A 17320-nucleotide genomic window follows, 5' to 3' on the forward strand; every position below is an offset into this window, starting at 1 on the left:
CACCCTCCTAACCATCTTCCTTTTCGCTGCCATGGGGCTGGGGCAGCAGCAGCCTTGCTACAATTCGTATGACGCCCCTATTTCCCCTTTCCATACCTATTCCCAAACATCATCAAATCTCACACCTCAAACAGTGCAGACCCAGACAGAGGCATCAGCAACCACTGTGTATGCGCAAACGGTATGTGTCACACTCTGAGCATGATTTCTCAATGATTGAGATTGCTTGGGCTTGAATGGGTCCGATTCTGATGGATTGGCTGACAAGACGTTGCGGTGGACAGGCTGCTGGTGGAAGAATGGGAAGGGATCGGATGTCTGCAAGCCGGTGGGCAAGTTTATCAAGTGTCCTAACTGAGTTGTTTGAAAAGGGGGAAGGAAAGGGAAGCGAAGTGCGAAGGAAACGTTTGCTTTCACGGCTGAACATTTGACAGTTGAGTCGAACTCTTGCAACCCAAAAATATGGCTGTTGGATGGGGGTCAGATCGACCATGAGCCATCCATTTCGAACTGTAGACCAATTGTGAAACTACGAGTTATACCACTCACTGTCCAGTCTGGGATTAGGACTGAACCCTGCTGCCGCCTGCGTATCTTATGTTTTCAGCGGCTGCAAGAGCATCCCTCTGTTTCTACTGGGATTCAAATTGAGCATCTATGGGTAGTTTCTTGCGCAGCGGAAACGCCACCCAATCTCATAAGGTGTTGTGTCCCGTTGGGCTGAAGTGTTTCGAAACCTATAGGATTATTGGTATTCCAGCACTGCTTCATTCGTCTCATGTATTGTCCATTGGATACAGATGCGTTTCTGGGAACTCTCACACCCAGACACGGCTGCATTCATCTGTTTCGAAAATGAGTCTGCATAAAATCATCCTCATTCGACTGGCTTAAGCACCGTACCTACCGGAATGACCTCGTGACTTATGCATTGCTTGGCTTCATCTCTGTCATTCCTACCTTCGGATGCAATGCCTTGTACAACCTTGTTGCCTACATGAGAGACCTGGACCCCAAAGCTTCCACGTCTATATTCACGCTCTACGAAACACCCATCAAAGCCTGAAGGAATAAATGCAGTCTCAGTTCGACATTCCCACCGTCTGACTGATCCTGTTGCGAAGCATGCCTACAGACCAAGCGAAATCCGACAATCAATCTCAGCACAATGACAAGCCTGACAACACGAAAAGTGCGGATTTTCAAAGTTGGAAAATGACCGATCTTCCACCGTTACCCAAAGCTAGAGCGCCAAATGAAATTCTGAATGATCTTAAAGCCCTAGTCTTCACGGATGATGAGGGTTTAAAGCTTTTACGAGAACAAATGTTTACCCCACGAGTGATGTTGCCCCTCGCAGGGGACTTTTACGTTTGGTTCGGAGGGCCTGATCTCGCGAGAGCGCCTCTGGAATTGGGAGACGAAATTGATAGTCGCGATATCCATCCAAGTGTGTCAGAAATAAAAAGACCCACAAGCATCATGTCCTGGTTGAAACCCAACAAGCGACTACCTCGTGAAGTCTTTGATATCGGCCGACTATACCTCAAAACGCATGATGCCACAAATGGAGGCCCTGCATATCAGTCAATCAAATACAGAGTCGTCCTAGACATGTTTACCGAAGCCGTCTGGTTATTCTACGAGTACCACGAACTTGATCCTGAGGACGACTCGATAATAAAGACCGATTTCCTGCAGAGCGAGACATTGAAGATAGGTGGTCAGAAAAGCTTCGACTCAGCAATGATTCTAAATTCAATCAAGGATTGGAATGAGGACCTGACCATGGAGGTCATAAGAGAAAACATAAAGGAATCTGGCTTCATGTCACACGTCTACATTGCACCAGCTCTGTCTCGCACCGTCGAAGAGCATAGCAAGTCCTCTCGGCAACGCCGCACACGTTCATTATCCTCGCCAAAGGATGAAGTAACAAAACAGAAAGAATAATCCATCGCAGAAGTCTCACCTACAGACACGCTATCTCATATGCCATCATTCCGCCGGATTTTCCGACTCTTTCACCGGCATAGTACGGAACCTGAATACTAGCATACCTTCGTTGCTACAAATGTTTTAAGTGGATCAAAGCAAATGCGTAACGAGTTTGCTCTTCTGTCGAAAGTACAGAGCTATGGATACGATCTACATCTTGCGTGTCTGTTTTTATTTTCGACAAAAGCAAAGGCATCTAAGTCCATAGTTCAATTCGAGATGAGAATGATGTGTAATAGACATAATTGGCAGTTTGATACTTAAACCTGCAAGCTCAAACTGATTCCCTATTGATTGATTCGAGTATTGGAATGTACAAAGCTATCGCATGAACTATGTATTTGCGAACGATATTTCGTATTAACAGCCTTACAGAGCGTATAAGCCGTATCCTTTGCACAGCTGCCAGCTGGTTACCCTTCACATGAAGATTTCCTACCATCTCCATTGAGTTGAAAACGAAATTAAACATCTGTTGACTTAACCTCCTTCGCTTTCAGGTGTATTATGAAAGGACATTGACTCTGGCATTTGAAACGGCCTCCCGATATCTCTTACTTCGGGGAAAAGAAAGGCTGCCGCATTATCTTCGCTGCAATGCGATGACTTTTCCATTTCTTGCACCTCCCCTCGAAGTTTCGCAATAGCTTGTCTTTGAGCCCGGACCATCCTGTCCACCGTTTCCTCACTCCCTGTAGATTTGTTGCACCTCTCATTCTTCTTGAAGACCTTTCTGAAGCAACCTTCGCCTGACATTTCAAACAAGTCCCGGTCGCGTTGCTCAACCGTTTCTCACACTTTGAGAGCTCTGTTTTTTCAAGTTCTCTTCTCCCTGGTCCTGGTCTTGGACGTGTTTCCTCCTTGAGTTCTAGGCCATATTTGCTATTCCTGGAAGCAAAGGTCAATGTTCTCTCGACGTTGCGATAACAAGCTGTGGGCCAGTCATTTTCTGATTGCCATCTGTCGTACGAATGCATATAAAAATGACTTCAGACATTTCAAAATATTCCAAGCCTGGCCGATGAAATTCTTAATATTCACGGAGCTTCTTGGTAACACACAGTTCACCTAACGCACTCTCGTAGCGTTCGAGCCTCATAGGGGGATCAGGCTTGACGAGCACTTGAGAAGGCATGAAATTCAAGTCAGAGGAGCCAAAGAGGACGAGAACGCTCTCGATCACACTTGAGAAGGCAAATAAAGTTATTTAAGGAATTCATAGAGGACGAAACAAATCTTAGTAAAGCTTGGACAAATTATGCAATTCACCTACCAATAGTAAAATTGCCCTGTCCATCAAGATCGTGAATTCCGGGCGTCACTTACGCACCAAATTTATAAACGAGAAGCCCGAACCCCAAATAGACATTCAAAAATCGCGTCACGGGAACAAGATGAAGATTTAGGCAAGCAGGCAAAGATCATTCCCGCCCTTCTGCATTGCACCTTCATGCATCGAAAAGCTGAGAGAGCCTGCCATATGTGCGGCTGAGCAAAGAGTTCACGGGATATCTTTCCTCTAGAAGTTGCTGGTCCAACCGTTTTCGCGCTTTCGGTCGAATGTTGAATGTCTCCTTCGAATAACGTCTATACAATGCCGAGTATTAGAAGCTTAGACTTTTGCGTAGGAAACCGAAGGCATGACTAATCTACTGATCGATAGCATGTCACACCAGAATACCGCAGAAACATGGCCAGAGAAGCTCCTAAAGCCATCGCACATCACGATAACAGAACTCTCCAACGCCTCATTACCGCCCAGATATTCGACGTCGACACCAAGACTAGCTGAATCTGGATATTCAACAAATTGCCATCGTATGCTTGGGGGCCTCTATATAACCCAGAGATAGACTAACAGACGAGGAAGGCTAGTTAGAGGAGCTTATGCAGGACTACTGCACGGCCACGACAACAAGAGTCCTTCCGTCCTTACTAGCTACTTCCAGCTTTTCTTACCATTTAGCATTGGAAATAGATGATTGCGTTTTCAGTCATGTGATGTTGGTGCTGACGTAGCGGTCTGTCAGGAGTTGAGCTTTCATTAGGATTTACTCGCCTTCTGAATACTTCAAATCATGTCTCTATTGCTATGCCATGCCATTGACTTCCAGTCTCATTATCCATTACCATCGGTAACAATGCTGTCATGCTGTAGGCACCGCGGCGACCCACCTACAACAAGATAACCCGAATTTCGAACCCGTATTTTCAACCAGGTCAATTCATCGCAAAAGCTTCACGTCTCAATTCCTCTCTCTCTTCCCCCTCAAGGACCCCTCCTCCACCAAACTCTCCTCGTCCCCCACCTGCGTCTCCTCAACATAAAACGCCTCCTTCCCCTCTCTCTCCTCCTCCTCCCTCTCCCCTCAGATTCCCTCGTCTCACTCTCCGGCGTCCGCAAACTCCTCCCCTGTCCCCTCGCGCCCTCTCCATCCGGGACCCCACCCCTAACCTTCCCACCCGCACCCTGACTTCCCGCCGACTCCGACGCAGCAGTGGATCCACCACGCTTGCCCATCGACCCACTCAAATAACTAACCCCCTTCCCCACACCCCTCCCAATCACCCCTACAGCCGGCACAACGACCGGCGCACACGCATTAACGACACTCAAACTGGTCTCTAAAAAACTCCACAGGGGCATCTGAAATGTATTCTCCGGCGTAAACGCCTCCCTTCCGCCCTTCAGCGCCCTCGAGAACGCCAATACCCTCACGGCCGAGATGGCAGTAATGATGAACCCGAGCATGAAAATACCAATCAGGCTTGCTTTCTTCGCAACGCGTAACTTGAGGGTCAGCAGGGACGGGATCGGTATAGCGATGACGCAGATGTCGAGCAGCAAGTTTATGCTGCCCAAAGCAATGTAGCAGTTCCGGGAGGTTTGCTGTTTGGAAGCGGATTCACCGACCTGGCACGCCAGGGCGGCGACGACGATGGCGAAGAGGAAATTCGTTAGGGTTGCGAGGGAGAATGTGAGAGTGATGTGGCGCATAGTGCGCGAGGGGAAGAGGTGCGTGTAGAGGGAGGCCATGGACAGTTTTACGAGGGTGTTGACGAGGGACCAGAGGATGGCGACGGCGACGTTGACTTGGAGGGTTTTCTTGATTTGGGCCATGGGATTTTGGAGGGAGGTGAAGGCGCGGCCGGCGCCGAGGAAGATGTTGAGGAGGAGGACGATGAAGTAGATTAGGTTGAAGAACTGGTGTGGTAGGTTTAGTCAGGGGTGAGATATTGAGGGGGGAGGAAGACGTACACATGCTGCAAGGGCGAGGTAGTCGTTCAACAGGAGTTGGAGGCATTTGATGCGCCGCGACCAGATACGGAAGCCTGTGAAGATGAGGGAGAGGGTAAGGACGATGGTGAAGATAATGATGAGCTGGTTCTGTAGCGATGTGAGATGGCTGACTTGCCAGATGCTTTTTGAGGGCCCTTGGGCCGATGACCACTGTGGAGACATGGTGGAATCTTTGGGATGAAAGAAAGGACTATGAGACGGTGCGTAGACTTGATGTCCGTAGAACAAGCAGCTTGACAAGTGTTTATGTATTCATGGGAAAACAAAAAGGTGGTGCTGTGCTGTGTTTCATGGCTGCAGTATACGAGCAGGAGACATGCAGCTGCAAGAATGCGACGAGCGCATGTAGTAGATATATGCAGGTACGAGAAGCAGAGAGGGTGTGGCCCAGCATTCATGCATGCTCGTGCCACGAGAAGAGTATGTCTCGGAGCGGCATTTGTCAAGATGGTCGTTGCCTCCTAGGTCCATTTGGCATCGTCATGTTCACAGCAATGGCACCAGATGGTTTGAAGTCAGTTCACTGGGCGGCGTAGAGCAAGCTATCCATACTTAGACTTCCCCTGGTCTCCTCCCGGTAGCCAGAATAAAGATTGAAACACTATGAGGCTTAAAGGTGACAAAATCGCGTGCTCGCAAAACACCTGCAGATAATAATGCTCGGCCCGAATCGCTAGGAAGGGGAAGTCTGTATAAGAATAGCCTGAAGATGCTGTGGAGGTATTGCGGCACAGCCTTCTCCTGCGGCACTGCACCAATAAGAATTTCTGACATCTTGCGAGCTCTGCACCACCACTCTTGGCTTCTTCGCAACCTCTTCTCCAACGGGAATCATATCTCCGAATCTTCAGCATTGAAACGACCTGCCTGAACAATATCGTGGTGGTGTATGAGAAAAATAGGTGGAGGTGGGGAACACTGAGGGATTTTTGGCCACTGTCGTGCGAGGGCACCCAATCATGAATAAGTCCCTCTTAGAGCGGACTCGATGGGAGACCTTCGGAATGCTGAACGCAGTATAGCAACCTTTGCTAAACGATAAACCTCGTTTAACACGGGGTCCTGAAGCCCGCATTGAAAGGGAAACAATGAGAAAGCCCCATTCGAGGTTAGCTCGTGCCTGAGGAAGCATCCTAACCGGAATCGTATATTCTGCAAGTCCAGCGTCCAAGCATCTGGCGCCATAACCACTCGGCCAACTTATCCTTGCTCCTCAGATTTCCAGTGACATACATTCGCAATACAGATCATTTCTGGATAGAGACAATTCCACGAATCATTGACCTCTAAAGTCGCTTTGCAAGCTGCGCTTGGTTCAGAATGTGTCGCTCTTTGTTGCGTTTGGCACAAACGCGGCACATTTGCTTCGGTGCAAGTGATTGCAAAGTCTTGCGGTCTCGGAGTGTGGATATCTGCCCTGGAGCGAACGTGCTGTGAGTTCAACACAACTTTGCAATTCTCGTTGCGTGACCTGATGCTGGCGGTGAAGACCTTACTCGTATGGGTCGTGTTGTGAAGGTTTCACTCGAGGTAGTAAATGTTTTGATGATCATTTCTACCAAATATTTCAGGATATTATGAAGAACGATTTCCTGGCGTGGCCATCTTCAGACTCACGCTCCTTGCGCATTGAACGGTAGATCGTGGGAAAAGCTCGTTCGGGGTTAGTTGCGAGCTTTGCTAGCCCGATTGGTACATTCATCTTGTTCAGCGTCGAATAACGGAAACACAGCCTGGCGCCATAACCACTCGGCCAAATGACTTTTGCTAGAGCATTTGCGCCTTGTTGTGCGCACCTCGCGAGGAAAGGTGGTCGCAGTCACCCAGGTAATACGCTTCTTTGGACCACAACATTGTCCATTTTGCACTTGTGAGGCTGATCGTTGGCTTTGAAGTAGTTAATGACACGCAATAAATGTCCGGTGCGACTTCATTGCAGGCCGAGGCGTTGCATCTATCTCAACCTCTGTGTGGGAAATTGGAGTGCTAGTTGGTGCTCCAGAGCAATGTCTCGGAACTGAAAGCATCGATACGGCATGCGAGATGGCAATCTTGAACCTTCGCTTTCATCGACATGTAAACCAGATATGGTTGGCTCCCCCGCATACAACGCGAAAACTTCGAAAACATTAGATATGGGATAGCTGGAGCAAAAGGCTAGCCTCTTTGGCGTATTTCTCATGTCCAGCTTCGAATGCAGGTACCGCCATCCACCACACAGGATGGTGCTGTGGTCCGGTGCGGTAATTCTACACCTTTATCACTCTACCTTCGACGCGAAGTCTTCATAATTCCAGAAACGATTAGCCTATATTTCCCGAGCCACTCGGAGACTTTTCGCAGGCTTACTACTCCTTTTCGTTCTCAAAGTCCGACTTATCCAGGACGTGTATGCTGCCGCACATTGATATAGCCTTGTGAATGCAATGTTGATTCGATTCCCTGCCTCTATACACGCGTCACCGCTTTGAAATCTGTCTTTCCGTCTCGTAAACCCCTTCAGAATGGCTGTGAAAAGTTTCCGAGAAAGGTCCGTGAGTGGGCATGCTGCGTTGAAAAATATAAAGAGCCTCCCCGAAGCCATCAATCTGTCTCTTTCTCCTGCTTAAACAGTTTCCAAGTCTTCTGTCACTCCATCTGAGTCATTTCCGTCTGTCCAAAGATTACCCCAAGACATCAAAAGAAAATCCCTGCTCAGAGCAAGCATGGCATCAACCGCCACCCCACAAGAGTTGCAAAACCATGCAGTCGACCTCCACAAGCACGTCCACACAGGCTTCTCAGGCCACATGGCAGAAACCTACAACCACCGCACAGGCGGCTGCAACATCCGCCTCGGCAAAGCCATGATCGCGAAAGCTCTCCCTCACTTATTACCCCCGTCCACCTCGTCTACAGAGGGTCCCGCGCGTAACCTCCGTATCCTCGACAACGCATGCGGTCCCCTAGTCCTCACGAAACAGCTCCTCGAGACCGCCGCGCTCGTGCCCACCAATGCGAAAAGCACACTCAAAATCGACGCTGTCGACTTATCCAAGGACTTCATCGAGACAAACAAGAAAAACCTGGCGCAGGACACACTGCCTCAGAACGTAACCATCGACACCGCCATCATGGACGGCCAAGACCTCTCTGCTTTCCCAGACAACACCTTCGACGCCAGTTTCACTTCCTTGGCGCTGTTCGCCTTTCCTGATCCCGTGAAGGTACGTCCCTGGGGTTCCTCTTGTCTTACATATACTCCAATCAATCCACGATTCCCTTCCTCCCCCCCTTTCCCCCCAATCACCCCCTCTAACCACCTCCCCCCCCACAGGGCGCACGCGAACTCCACCGCACCCTCGCTCCCTCCTCGCCCGCGCTCCTCACGACCTGGAAAAACATCGGCTGGCTCCCCCTGCTGCACGCCGTCGAAACCAGCATGGGGAAAACCCCACACACGCAATTCCCCATGATCGAGCCCTGGCGGCAGCCGGGCAAACTGCGCAACACGCTGATTGAGGCGGGGTTCAGGGAGGAAGATGTGAGCGAGGAGGCGGTGATGGTGGAGGCGTGGTGGGGCAGTAAGGAGGAGGCGGCGGAGAGCTTTTCGGAGACGCTGAGGTTGATGGTGGGGAGTGCGTGGACGGAGAGGGGAGAAGGAGGGGATGAGGGAGGGGTTTTTGCGTGTGATTGAGGAGGGGGGAGGGGAAGGACGGGGGGGGGGGTACAGGGGGTGGTGATTTTTGATGAGGGGGGAGGATGGGGACGAAGATGGAGGCGTGGTTGGGTGTTGCTGTTAAGAGGTGAGAGGGAGGTTGTCTGGGCTTTTGGGTGTGTGAGGTGGGAGATGTGAAGGATGAGATCAAGAGGTGAAGATGGAATGGGGCTGTTGCGACTTGGTGACCTGCGTGGGTAGGTATGTTGAAGCCTGTGTCCAAGTCTGGGTGAATGGGTACTTGAAATAGAACTCTCAAAAATATAGTATTGTCACCAAAGGATAAACTCAGGAAAGAGCCTAGAATGGACATAACCACGCTGTAATGGAAGTAGACCTTCGACCCAAATTTTGAGACTTCAATCTTTTGAGCTATAGAAACGAATCTAATGCTAGGTCTACAATCTAACCCATCCATCTATCCATTTCGCCAACCCATCGACAGCAACCAAACCAAAACCGCCAACGCCCATTTTCATCAAGAAGAAGAACCCGAAAACACAATCTTCACTCAAACCACCTTACAAGACCTCCTGATCAACTGACTAACCATTTTCGCCCCCTCTCCCCTCGTAATAGTAAAATGATTACTGCCCATAGCCTTCTCAATCTGTATCTGGCCCTCCACCAGGCCCTCCCACCCCTTGGTGCTGAAATCCGTCTTATCATCCATCAAGAATCCCAAATCCCTATCCTCCTGCTCCGTCAACGTATGCCTGAAGGGGAACCCGGCCAGGTTATCCGTCCCCTTAGCCGCCCACACAAGGTACGTCTCGGGACTCTTACCCTTCGGCAACGGACGCGCGGTATACCATCTCAAATTCTCATTGACGGCTTTGAAATGGTCCATGATCCACGGGGGAGGGGACGATCTTGCGCGATTCCGCCCGGCTGGTGGATCTCGCGCCAGTATTTGAAGAAGGATTCGGGCAGCTTGCCAAGGCCGATAGGGGCAGGTGCGTCGATCAGGAGTAGGGCTTTGACTTCCTCGCCAGCGTCTATTAGCATGCGAGCGGCGTAGTGCGCGAATGCGCCGCCGGCGGACCAGCCGCCGATGTAGTAGGGTCCGTGGGGCTGTCGTCGGCGGACTTCGGCCAGGAGGAGGGCGGTGATGTCTTCGAAGGTGCCGGTCATTTGCGTGGGGGTGGTCATGTAGGGGCAGTTCATGGCGACGACGGCGACGGAGGAGTCGACGCGTGGAAGGTGCATGTAAGAAGTTGCGGAGCCGGAGCCGTCGGGGAAGAGGAACATGGTCTTGGTGGTGGGAGTAATGGTGCCTTGGAGGAGGATGGAAGTGGAGCGCGGGGGTTTGGCGTTGGGATTTTTGGGTGCGGGCGTAGGTTCTGGTGCCTCAGATGCGGTGGTTGCTTCTGAGGGTGTAGATCTTCCTGATTGGGAGGATGCCGAGTCGCTATCATCTTGGCTTTCAGGGGTGATGGCACCTGTTGATGGGGCGTCTAGGCTTTTGAAGTAGTTCTTGATCGCGCCGATGGAGTCCACATCTGCGAAGAAGGAGGCGGAGAGATCGAGGCTTAATTCTTCGCGGAATCGGCTGGCGATCACTAAGAGTAGGAGGGAATCGATTCCGAGATCGGATAGGTAGTCTTCGTCCTTCATCTCTGGTATGGAAATGCCAGATTCTTCGGCAATGATGGACAGAGCTGTGTCAAGTTTCAAGGGACCATCTGTCGTTGGTACTTCAGTGGCAGTGGCTGTGACTGGCACCTCGACAATCTCCTCAGGAGATTCGAGGTCATTAAAGTATTTTCTGATCGCACCAATAGAGTCAACGTCGACGAAGAAAGATGCAGAAAGGTCGAGGGTCAATTCTTCACGGAATCGACTGGCGATGACTAGAATAAGGAGGGAGTCAATACCGAGATCGGCGAAAAAATCTCCATCCTTCATCTCTGGAATTAAGATACCGGACTCCTCTGAGATGATAGCGAGAGCTCTATCCAGCTTTGAAGGGCCAGCCGGCTTCTTGCGCATCTCGGTGGCAATGGCTTGCAACTCGGCATTCTGCTTTGCAGGTTGACGAGCTGAAGGAGCTTCAGTCTTTGGCTTGAACATGACGTCCATGAGGCGGCGTGGGACGCGTGTTACACGGACTCCTTCAATGCAGCCGATCAAGTTCCCGCCTTTCGTGATCAGAATGTCGCCAACACCAACTTCCTTGTTGCTAGTGTTCATCTTCACATAGGTCTCGTACTGTTCCTTCAAGCTCAAACGCTGGTCAATGAACATGTTATCCCAACCCTTAACGACATAGACCTCTTGCTCAAATTTGGAATTTTCGTGGGCATTAGTAACGAAGGTTGCGAGCTGTAGTATGGAATCGAAAACGCATGGGTGGACTGAAAAATCGCCTTGGAGACGGTGACGTTCCGGTGTTGCGATTATTGAATGTCCTTCCATGGTCGACGAATTGAGACAGGACTCTTTTACACCCTTGTGAGAATCGTCATAATGTGCAAGAGAAGCCACCATTCTATAGGCCATGGAGGTCGTGAAACGGTCTGCAAGGCCTTCTGATACATCGTCCTTGACCTGTTGTATCTTGGGCATAACTGGGCCAAGTTTTGACTGTAGATCTTTCTTTTCCTTTTGCACGTCGTTGAGAACCACAGTGGTCTTCGCATGCATCTTAGTAGGTTGTCCGTCCTTGCCACCAGAAGTGATTTGAATCTCGATGTTCTTTGATTTTTGACTGTACTTGGCATCGATCCGCATGATTTGAGGTGCTGGGCCGTCAGTGATGATCAGTGATTCTTGCATGTCCATGGCTTTGACAAGTATGGTGGTATCTGTCAAATCAGTCTGAAAGTGTTTGTAGATCGATTCGGCACAAGCAGAGGCCATATCAGCATATACAGCCTGATGCACGTTAGAGGAGTGGAATGATAAAGCGAGTAAGACTTCGAATACTTACACCGATGCAGACTGAGATGCCATTGACTTGATGGCCTGCGACAATAGGCTTGAGATCCGGAGACTGAAGGTTTGACTCGACGACAGCGTGGAAGACATCACCCTGGATATTCGTCAGCACGAAGCTAGAGGGGATAAAGAGAAAGGCTATTTCATTACCTCTGATTTTGCTGAGATCACCTTTTGGCAGGAAGTTGTGGTCAACTGCAACTCAGATGCCGCGGCTGCAATAGGCAATGGGTCTCCCTTACGTAGAGACCAGTCATTCACATACTGGATCCAGTAATCCTTGAGATCCCAGTTATAAGATGGTAGTTGAATAACAGCATGGTCATAGTCTCTATGGTATTGAGCCCAATTGATGTTGCAGCCAACGCGATACGCAGCTGCAACGCTTTTGCTCAGCACTAGCCACGAATCCTGATTCGTTTCAAGCGATGGCATGATTGTAGGCGAATGTTGCGTTGCGCGCTGGGTAAGCCTTGCAAGAACATTGCTTGGGCCGATCTCAATAATGTGGGTACGGTCGTTCAGGAGAGAAGCATCTTCACCAGCTTGCACGGCGCCAACGAGGTTGACAGCTTCACGACACTGGCGTAGCAGATAGTCTCTGTCCACCTCATCACCTGGTTTGATCACTTTGGACGTGAGAGGACTAAAGATTGGCACCTTTGGAGATCTAAGGGTGATTCCATTGAGAATCTTTGAGAAGTCCCCTAAGATGGGTTGCAGCTGACTTGAGTGGAAGGCATATGGTACCTTCATCCGGCTGAAGTTGATCCCTTTCGAAGTCAACCGAGCGCTTGCTTGATCAATGTCTGCATTTGAACCACTGATGACGGTCTGTTGAGCACCATTCATGCAGGCAATTTCAGTCGCGACGCCACTCAAGCATGCGTCGACGTCGGCTTGCGAGCTGCGTATCGCAAGCATAGCATGTGTGCCTGCCTTGCAGTGGGACTCAAGGAGCTTAGCACGTTGCCCACAAACCCATAAGGTGTCGAAATCTGACAAAACGCCGGCAAAGTTGAGGGCGGCATATTCACCCAGACTATGACCAAGCACGCCAGCTGGAGAAATTCCCCAGCTGTCCCAAAGTCGAGCTAGTGCCATCTGGAGGGCCACTTGGGAGAGTTGCGTGATTGAAGCAGCTGATTCGTCGTTTGCATCTCCAGTGCCTCGAATATAAGGGAGGATAGATCCAAATCCTTGAGATTGTGTGATAGTATCGAATCGATCCAAGGCTGTCCTGAAGCTGGAATTGGTCTCATAGAGGTACCTTCCCATACCGGCATGGGTGGAGCCTTGTCCAGAGAAAGCAAAGAGTATCTTCGGGGCACCTCGGGCCTGCTGGGGAGGGTCCGCTGTGTCACGCTCGAGAGACGCGGCGAGCTCTTGAATTGTTTGAGCCGGGTATGAAGCCCGGAAGTTGTAATGTAGGCGCCTGGCTGTCGACGTATACGCTAGATCGCTGAGCGAAATACTGTTGGAGGACTTGAGTAGACTAGCCAACGATTTGGTATTGGCTTCAAGTGCTGTCTTGCTCTTTGCGGTCAAAGTTACTACGTGGGCAGGACGTGTATCTGGACGGGTGTGTAGGTCTTCCGCTCCTGCTCCTGGTCCATCTTCGAGTAGTACACAAGAATTTCCACCGGCGGCAGAGAAGTTGTTTAGCAGCACCCTTCGAGGCTTGTTCGATCTGACCCACGGCTTTGGTCGGTCAGCAATGAGTACACGACGCTCCTTCAAGTCGGGTGGGAATGTTTGATTGATCTTGGTCTTGATGCCACAGTGAGGGGGGATTTCGTCCTTCTGCATCATCAACAGCACCTTGATTAGAGCCGTGACTCCGGCAGCTGCTTCACCATGGCCGACGTTGGCTTTCACAGAGCCAACATGCAGATCGTTGGTTCTGCAACGTGGATCACCTTGTGGCCAAGGAGCGAAAGTTTGTGAGACTGAGGCCATCTCTCTGCCATCTCCAGCTTGAGTGCCGGTGCCATGCATCTCCACATAGCTAATATCGTTTGGATGCACACCTCCTTTTGCTAGGACGTCAGAGAATAACGTTCGCTGCGCGCCCACATGAGGTCTTGTGATAGATTCCGCCTCTGCAGAATGGTTTGTGGCTGCCGCAAGTATACAGCCATGAATTGGATCATTATCGGCTTGAGCATCTTCCAGACGCTTCAAAACGATTATCCCTGTACCCTCTCCACGGCAGTATCCATCCGCTTCATCATCAAAAGTCTTACAATTTCCAGTGCGAGACAGGAAGTGACCGCGGTCAAGCCCAGCCGTAACGTCAGGGTTTGTCAAGACGTTTGTTCCTCCAATAATAGCGCAATCGATGTCGCCCCTCCAAAGTGCATTACATGCCAAATGTGTTGCAGCAAGGCTTGAAGAGCACGCTGTATCGACACTGAAGCTCGGTCCGCTAAACTTGAAATAGTAATTAACGCGTCCAGGTATAAACGCACGATTTCCGCCAGGAATGAAGTAATTGTCTACGTCCTGAGCGCTGTTGGTTTCGCACCAATCACTGCTAGTAGTGCCGATGAAGACGCCGACGCGGCTTTTCATCGTAGACGGTGTGGAATCGGTGACAATACCCGACATCTCTACCGCCTCGTATGCGCACATCATGGCCAGTCTTTGCGCAGGGTCCATCTGTGGGGCTTCACGAGGTGAGATACTGAAGAAGGAGCGGTCGAAGGCGCCAGGAGTGTCTAGCCAGCACCCGTATGCCGCCGCGCTTGTGTTTTTTCCTTTCAAGGTTGGGTCGACGTGCGTTTTCACATCCCATCGTGATTTTGGTGTGACCGCGTGCGTATCAACTCCGTTATGGATGACATCCCAAAAGGCTTCATTATTTTTGGCTTGTGGAAATCTGCCAGAGAAGCCTGTGATGGCAATCTTTGACTGCCTCGCATATTGCGCCTTTGTAGCATGACTTACGATTGTCTCATCGTTTACATAGGTCATTCTCTCGAGGCTAGATTCGGTAGTTTCGAGCACAGATTCCAATCTCGAGCCATAGGGTGCACCAATTGATATGACAGTGCAGGGTTGGGAGGCTTGAGATTGGGTCATGCCTTTGATAGAATGGAGTGCGGCGTCTGAGGCGAGGCTTTCAGACAGGATAGCACGTACAGCCATTCTGAGAAGCGAGGGTAGAGTCTGAGGCGGCAAGGCTGTTCCGTTATGATGAGACAACAAGGTAAGCTTGGACACCACGTGTGTCAGTGCTGGGGAGAACGATTGTGAAATAGCCTCGACATCATTTTCTGAGTATATAGTTGAGGCATGAAATGGGGCATAGACCGCAGATGGGGATGCTTTGAGGGAGTAGGCTTGGGTCAGCGCCTCGAGTGTTGCAGGAGGACCGCCTAACAGCACCGAAGTCTCGGAAGTGTCGCAAGCATATGGCTTTGACCATGGTTGCAGGTGCTGTTCAAGATTTTAATTATGATTCACATGATGGAATCATCTTTTATCATACCTTCTGGGCGCAAAAGTCCTCCACTTGGGAAAGTACCGACGCTGGCTTGTCAGTCTCTACTCTGATACGCCATGAGCCTACATCAGCTCGGTCGACAATTTGATCTCGTGTGTTAGCTGCGAGCAACCCGATTCGGAAGCTAATGAGCACTGTATCTAGAGCGATTGGTATGAACTGCTCAAGATTTGTGTAGCAGCTTGTTGCAGCTGCTGCCAGTAGACCAGTGCCGAGACCGAATGTATAGCTGGATGTACTCGAAACTGAATTCTTGGTCTCCCAGCTCTTTCGACTGTCACCCTGTAAGTACACTGATTGAAGACTTCATCAAATGCTACCACTCACCATATGAATACAGCGCAGTGATGCACGGTCGATAAAGCCAATTGCAATCCAGGATGCAGTGGCTTGGAGGCTTCGATGGCCAAAAGGTCAAGGAAATTGCTAAACGACGGGAAGCTATCTCGTTGAGACCATGGCAATCTCTGGATCTCTTGTCGGAGGGACAGGGCTGCCTGATCAAAGAAAGTGTTGAGTATTGGATTACTTCCAGTCAACATAAGCTCTCCCAAATGATCTCTACATTGGCTGTCCTGGTCCCCAAAGAGGAAGACTGATAGTGGACCAGCCATGCTAATGGTGTTTTGAGACAAAAATTCAGAGGTTTGCCATTGTAAAGGACATAATGAAGCGACCTTTATATTTCCACAACATGAAGGCTCGGTCGTAAGCTGGAGCCCCACAGCTTGGTCGCGGGGACATTGTCACACAGTATGGTTCCTTCTGGTGGAGCCATTATGACTGTGGTTCTTGGGTGACCACCTTGTCACTGTCCTGATTATGGGACCCACACCTTGGCAAGCCTCCTTGTCATCCATCTGGTGGCTTCGGCTGCCCAGAGGACAAGATTTCTCACCCCTTGGGCTAAGATTATCAAGGAGCGACTGCGCAATCAATCATACAATCCCAAATCATCCAATGTGGTGCTCCTTCGACACTCGCATTGCTCTCGTCATCTGGGAAGTTCCTGAGTGAGCCGTCTGTATTACTGAAAGAAGGTTCTCGGAAGGATGACTTGTCTTCAACCGCGATAACGGCATATCGCGTGTTAGGGAACGCCATGTGCTGTACTCCCCAGGTGCACCGCAATAGACATGTCCAAAAATGTCCCAAATACTACACACATATTCTGATGATTGGCCTGTTCGATTATAAGTGCTCCAGGCGTCAAGAGGCGAGTTTATTGGAACGTGGTCAAGTAATTCTCATGGTGTTCTAACGGCGGCCGGGTAAGGCTGCAGCCTCTGGCCCGCTACGTGAAATCGCCTGATAGTCGAGGAATCAAGTGCCAGGAACGGGGGTGAGAGCAATGTCGGTGTAGGGGTGCCAAGGCCTTCGGCATGATTCGCTGCTACGAGACTGAGGCTGCATGGAAGCCCAAGGACTGCAGTGCCTGCTCGCTTGCATAAGGAAATATCAGCATAAGCGCCAAGCACGTGTCAGATATACCCGCCCATCAAAAGTCGGTCGATGACCCTGACCCGGTTGGCGTCGTTAAGCCTAAGAATCAGACTAACATTAATCAGGCCAATACCAGCGTGGTTGGCTTTGCCGATAGTCGTACCTTATGTTCCGAACCACGCCTCAACGTGCTGCCATCTCCCACGCGATAGACCCAGTCGGCTACAGCGTGCGTGGATCTCACCCCTGCAGCTGCAGTCATCTCCCGGCTTGCTTGAATCTGACGTAACCTAATTCGCCTCATGAAGGGTCTTGGGAGACCAAGACAATGTTGTATATCAGTCTCTTGGCCATGCTTCACATACGTGGAGTTTTCCATGTATAAATGCTGGTCAAATTGGCAGTGGCGCAGGTAAAATCCTGTGACGGTCAT

The 17320-nt window shown here is 50.3% G+C and overlaps 4 protein-coding genes across 4 annotated transcripts; 2 read left to right on the forward strand and 2 right to left on the reverse strand.

Moving 5' to 3' along the window:
- Positions 1-1125: 1125 nt before the first annotated feature.
- On the forward strand, positions 1126-1953 carry KY384_009223 (uncharacterized protein; the record flags this gene model as incomplete). Its single annotated transcript, XM_044817709.1, has 1 exon — positions 1126-1953. The coding sequence occupies one exon, from the start codon at positions 1126-1128 to the stop codon at positions 1951-1953; it is 828 nt and encodes a 275-aa protein (XP_044664862.1).
- Positions 1954-8004: 6051 nt separating this feature from the next.
- KY384_009224 (uncharacterized protein) lies at positions 8005-8503 on the forward strand (the record flags this gene model as incomplete). The annotated part of the gene is made up of 2 exons (XM_044817710.1): positions 8005-8239; positions 8463-8503. 2 exons carry the CDS (start codon positions 8005-8007, stop codon positions 8501-8503), a joined length of 276 nt encoding a protein of 91 aa, XP_044664863.1.
- Positions 8504-9601: 1098 nt separating this feature from the next.
- Positions 9602-11858, reverse strand: KY384_009225 (putative secondary metabolism biosynthetic enzyme; the record flags this gene model as incomplete). Its single annotated transcript, XM_044817711.1, has 2 exons — positions 9602-9657; positions 9866-11858. 2 exons carry the CDS (start codon positions 11856-11858, stop codon positions 9602-9604), a joined length of 2049 nt encoding a protein of 682 aa, XP_044664864.1.
- A 216-nt stretch (positions 11859-12074) lies between these two features.
- Positions 12075-16058, reverse strand: KY384_009226 (Type I Iterative PKS; the record flags this gene model as incomplete). Its single annotated transcript, XM_044817712.1, has 3 exons — positions 12075-15377; positions 15430-15726; positions 15798-16058. 3 exons carry the CDS (start codon positions 16056-16058, stop codon positions 12075-12077), a joined length of 3861 nt encoding a protein of 1286 aa, XP_044664865.1.
- Between the last annotated feature and the right edge of the window lie 1262 nt (positions 16059-17320).

Source organism: Bacidia gigantensis, assembly GCF_019456465.1.
Source record: "Bacidia gigantensis strain McMullin 20006 chromosome Unknown scaffold_268, whole genome shotgun sequence".
Lineage (NCBI taxonomy): Eukaryota > Fungi > Ascomycota > Lecanoromycetes > Lecanorales > Ramalinaceae > Bacidia > Bacidia gigantensis.